General features: G+C 48.0%; 3 protein-coding genes across 3 annotated transcripts; all 3 read left to right on the top strand.

Annotated features, from left to right (window-relative positions):
* Window positions 1-602: 602 nt before the first annotated feature.
* On the top strand, window positions 603-1,823 carry FIESC28_10278 (uncharacterized protein; the record flags this gene model as incomplete). The annotated part of the gene is made up of 2 exons (XM_031164411.1): window positions 603-652; window positions 1,115-1,823. 2 exons carry the CDS (start codon window positions 603-605, stop codon window positions 1,821-1,823), a joined length of 759 nt encoding a protein of 252 aa, XP_031011532.1.
* Window positions 1,824-2,695: 872 nt separating this feature from the next.
* On the top strand, window positions 2,696-3,314 carry FIESC28_10277 (uncharacterized protein; the record flags this gene model as incomplete). Its single annotated transcript, XM_031164410.1, has 2 exons — window positions 2,696-2,984; window positions 3,079-3,314. The coding sequence occupies 2 exons, from the start codon at window positions 2,696-2,698 to the stop codon at window positions 3,312-3,314; spliced, it is 525 nt and encodes a 174-aa protein (XP_031011531.1).
* A 42-nt stretch (window positions 3,315-3,356) lies between these two features.
* On the top strand, window positions 3,357-4,085 carry FIESC28_10276 (uncharacterized protein; the record flags this gene model as incomplete). The annotated part of the gene is made up of 1 exon (XM_031164409.1): window positions 3,357-4,085. One exon carries the CDS (start codon window positions 3,357-3,359, stop codon window positions 4,083-4,085), a length of 729 nt encoding a protein of 242 aa, XP_031011530.1.
* Between the last annotated feature and the right edge of the window lie 1,113 nt (window positions 4,086-5,198).

Below are 5,198 nucleotides of genomic sequence, written 5' to 3'. Positions count from 1 at the left end.
ATTGAGCTAACCGGGCGTGCTTACGATTTGTTGAAAAAGATCACCAAGCCTGACATTATATTCAGCAAGAGTAACACTGTTCCTCCAAACAGATCATGATGCCCCTTATCACATGCCACGTCTCAAAGGAGGGAAGCTCGCAGGGGCAGATCGTTGCGGTGGTGATAATATCTAGCTTTTAAATCAGCTCGATAATATTGTATTTGTTACCTTTGCTTTTCTGTGCCCAAGTGAGGAAAGGTCCGCAGTTGCGAAAATGTCTGATGGTGGTTCAGAGACGTAATGAGTTGTTCATACTCATGAGGCATCTGGTACGAGGGAAGGAAAGATGACGAGCTTCCTCAGTTGCTTCCTCTAATCAAAAGGATAGGAAAGATAAGAATAATAACACATTCTTTCTCCGAGGTTAGCATGAAACCCCTCAGATCTTGGTTTAATGTGTTAACGTTGGAATAATGGAAAGTTGATGTTGACTGCAGGGTAGTGTTGGTGTTGAGGAGACGAGACGCATCTGACAGCGCTTAAGAATAGTGGAGTCGACCTTCCATGAGCTTCATCATCGCAGACCCACGTTCCATGTCAATCATGATTACTACGATAAAATGGATATCAAGACAAGTGTTGTTCAAAAAGGGATTACAATCGGGATCAGGTATGCCGATTATGTCAATCATCCATACATATTGCTATATCTTTCAATCGCTTTATGGAAACCATCATATCAACAGCCTCTGTATAAGCATTTGATGTGGGGTACGCGGCTTGTTTCATGACGGGAGCTGCCCAGACCTTGCTTAAGCTGAAAGCGGGCACTTGCACCTGCCTGAACCTTTAAGCTTTCCTTTGATCTTATCAACAACACCACTTTGTTGCTTCCTTTCCCCCTCTTTCGTTCTCCTTTCCTATATTCCATTCAGCGGTTTCTTTTACACAACGTCTTTTTCTCTTTGTACTCGCCCTATATACTCTCTTTCCTTTGTTCTTCTATAGCGATCTCGTTTTTCGTGACGGCGCGACATGCTCTGACCCAATCGCAACCGTCATGACCAGTCATCCTCCACCATGTGAGATGCACTAGCCTCGACATCATTCACACCCAACTAACGAACCCCAGGATTGAACCATCTATTCGTGTCCGTCGGGCAATCCACGCCAACGATGCGACCCTTCTACGTCGAATCCTCAAGACACACCCGAATTACCTCCTGAATCCCGATTCCTCTCCTTCCGGCCAGTCCAACTCGAACATGCACCTAGCAGCTTCGCTAGGTCACCACGAAGTCTGCGAAGTACTCATACAGCTCGGTCACGAAGACCCCTGCCCTGCTCTGAACGAAAGCCACCAAACCGCTTTAATGCTCGCTGCAGCTGGCGGACATACCGAAGTCGTCCAAATTCTCTGCGAACACGATAAAACATGCATTCTTCGTCGCGATGTTCGAGGTCGTGATGCTGTGATGGAGGCTAGTCTTGGAGGACATGACACCATACTGCAACTCCTTCTCACTCACGTTCCCGGTGGACCTTATGAGGCAGTCCGCCGCGCAGATGTTGAAGGTAACACAGCACTGCATTTTGCAAGCGGAAACGGAAACCTGCTGGTACTGCGAACGCTGCTGGCGGCGGGCGCGGATATCCACAAGCGGAACATTTGGAGCTGGACCCCAGCTGCATACAGCGCTACCGTTCAGGCTGAAGTCTATCTGAAGGGCTTGGTGAACGAAGTCGGGAAACTACAACAGCAACAGCAGAAACGGGAGATTGAATCGGCTAAAAAGGGTGGTGGAGTTCGAGTTGTTGAATCTACAAGTGACGAAGAATAAGCCAGCAGACTTTGTTGTTGAATATCACAAGCTGCGGTTCTTCCACTGTCGCTTGACGGTAACTCTGGTGCCAAATAACCAGTGTTGACCAGAAGATATATTGGTTCCTACAGAACCAACCTTGCTCACATGTCACATCGACTACGGTCAATAATTTCCTACTATATATTCTAAATCATTATACTGGCGAAAGAGCATGGAGTTGCTTTGAATTGAACTTATTTTTGACCTCGGCTTTCAGACAACTCGCTTGAACTATGGTATCTACAATTAGGTTACCGCATTGCTCTTTCTCTGTTACTGGTTCATCTGCCGATGTCTGCCGATCTGATTCAATGCTTACAATCCAGCTGGTTTGGCGAGCCAGGCAATCACTGCTCTAGTAGGCTGACAATCATCTCCAATACCAGTCAAGTGATTGGGTACCAGTCAGCAGTTCAGGCTGTGCCGTGTTCATGTGTGATGCACGACCCACGACGTCCCGTTCGTCCACTTTATGTTTCACAGCCGATATGTCAAAGTTCGTTCTGACAGCTTTAATGCATCAACAAAAACCTTGTATCACGGTTTGTCTTGTCACAGCTGCCCATGTTTGACGCAATAGCTGCTGAATCAGACCCAGTTCATCAGGATGATACTGGTTTGCGCTTGTTTGCGGCCGTTTAATCAGAGCCCACAGACGTTCACATGACATCGGCTATGCTTTCGAGCTGATTCATAGCCCAGGGTATGAAGTTGTTCATGTCAAGACTAGTGCCACTCAATGGCATAAATTACAGAACTTCGCTGTGCTTCGGAATTCTTCTTTTCAACCAGTCGTTCACCAAGTTACTCAGCTCGTCGTCAGAGTCGTTACCGCAGATCAGTCCTCCATGTCTAACAACGGGCCGATTACTTGTCGGACAATCGAGGACGTCAACCTTCCTGCACCCGCGACCAAGCTTATCATTACGCAGCATCTCGCAACATCCCATAATTCTCCTCTCTGGGCCTGGATCATCGTTGGAGCCTTCTACGACCGCCACGACAACGTTCTTTGGAGTACCAAGATCTTCTTTGGCTACCTGGGCACTGACGCGGATTCTGACGACGAGACAACTGATAGCGAGAGTAGCTCTTCACTAGCAGAGAGCGACGCTGAGGAGACAGACACTGCATCAGGTAAGTACTGAAATTGCTGTCAACAGCAGTTATTCAAGTCACAAAGTCATCTATATAAACCCTCTCACCTCGCACTCTGTCTAACTTCCCTTAGACATCTATTTCTCAGAACGACCAAGTCATTACGATAGCAACAACGCCTTTGACTATCAGCATATCAACCAGACACCTCAAGCTCAACAGTTCTACCCTCATTGGAATCAGACCTCGTCCTATACTGCACCACCAGTGTGGGATCCAGCTCGACAAGGTCAAGTTCCTGGTTACTGGAACGCTTCTTTCAACCCTCAAGTTCGTCGCTGGGTTCATACCTGGCAGCCACTTTACTGAATCCACTTCCTAACATTCCCTTCCTTCCTTCGAACATTCATCATGTCTGGTGGATGGAATCCCGTTAGTGGCCGTGATTCCAGGGGAACTCGGCCCAATGGTGCTCCCGCAGGTGTACCTGTTCCCACACAAGGTCAACCCTATATCCCCTATGTTGGCGGGCCCGGCTATAACTTTGGTCTAGTCTCTACTCCTTACGGTGTCATGTATCCTGGCGGTGCCGCATATGGCCAGCCTGCATACGTTGTTCCCCAGGGACCTGTCGCAGGGTTCCAAAGTCCGATGACCTACGCAAACCAACCCAACGGTACTGGGAACATCCTGCCTCGGCAAGCCCAGCCTCATCCGCAAATCGACACCCAAATGCCTGCCGCCCAGATGACCAATTCTACTGGCGGCGTGGGTTGCGAACCAGGCTACAACTACTTCTTCCCAGCCGAGCACACCAAGGTTCATGTGTTCAAGAGTGAAACCCCGCCCTGGCAGCTCGATGCTAATGCGCAAATTCCCTTCATTGCTTCACACGTCCCTACCAGCACCAAGTTGGGTGATTTGCTCAAAGGCTTCGGCTGTACTAATCCCAACCCCAAGAAGAATAAGTGCTTCGAGCTATACAGTGGGGGCAATGGAAAATGGTACAAGGGATATTCGTTCAACGGAGACGAGGAGAAGGAAATCGAGAAGAGCTTGAATGAGGTTGGATGGACCTCTGACCGTACAGGCAGCGAAAACGGCAAGCCCGTCGTCTGTCTCTGGTTCTGCAAGAGCTGAACCTGATGGATAGAGTTGAAATTGACGCTGGCATTGGGCATGGTGGACAAGGCTCTGGTTCTTGTTTTGCTATTCTGATGACGATCGAAAGAGGTGCTGAGGCATGTGACCTTCTTATGGCGCAGTATCAGAGGGGTGTTGGTGGTGCTTGGGACACAATTGCTTAATTCATAGCTACTAAATGGAGTTACTGGGGTTAATGTAATAGATTGTCGAATTGGTAACCTTGATTCTTTTGGTGTATCGCTTCTACATGGCGAGAGTTGTAATCTTCCGACTTGTGATGCCATAACGAGCAGATAAACAAGCCATATGCTGACCGATCGAGAGCTCCATATGGAAGCCTTTTGTACCACAGACTGGCACAGACTGGCACAGAAACAAATTCTACTTTGACCATGTTTCTACAGTTACATGGATTCCGTTCTAGAGCTGGGTAGGACTTGTGAAAGCTCGAGGTAGTGCGACGCCACTATGACGTTTGGAAAGGCCAGGTACCATGCACTATGAGGTATCACATGTTATCTGGATCTATCTACTGTATAAGAAACACATAAGTTCCATGGGCGTTGTTTGTTAAGAGCCTTGATGTGCCATCAAGGCATGTCGTTGCTTCAGAAACAAGTAGGTGGGATCTATCGGACCGGAGAACATTGCACTCAGCCACCTACAACTCTATTGGAAAAGCAATCCACGGCAGCCAGTCATAATGGCAGTAAACGGGCAAAAAGGGTGCACTGCTCATAGAATGACAGCAATATTGTCTCCTAGGCCTGTATTTGATGGCTATCTGGGAGTGGGCTACGAAGAGACAGCCAGTGTTGTGCTCCCTGGTAGACCATGGCGCGACAATTGATGTCAGTGTAGAGTATAAAGACGTAATTAGACGGGCAATAACTGAGAGGATGATATATAGCATATTCCTTGGTAACTTGTTTGTGTGCTGTTCCTGGTGAGTGACTTCTCCCTGACCACTTTCGCTTTTTATAACAAGTATTCGACAAGACTACGATGGCCGAAGAAATCGAACACGCAGACCTGGCTCATGTAACTTCCACGAAGAAGGACCCGAGAAAAGAAGATGATAACGATATCGCGCCAAAAGTGTCAGGT

Source organism: Fusarium coffeatum (assembly GCF_003316985.1).
Source record: "Fusarium coffeatum strain FIESC_28 chromosome Unknown BRIP53273_contig_298, whole genome shotgun sequence".
Lineage (NCBI taxonomy): Eukaryota > Fungi > Ascomycota > Sordariomycetes > Hypocreales > Nectriaceae > Fusarium > Fusarium coffeatum.
This window is presented reverse-complemented; position numbering and strand designations above follow the sequence as displayed.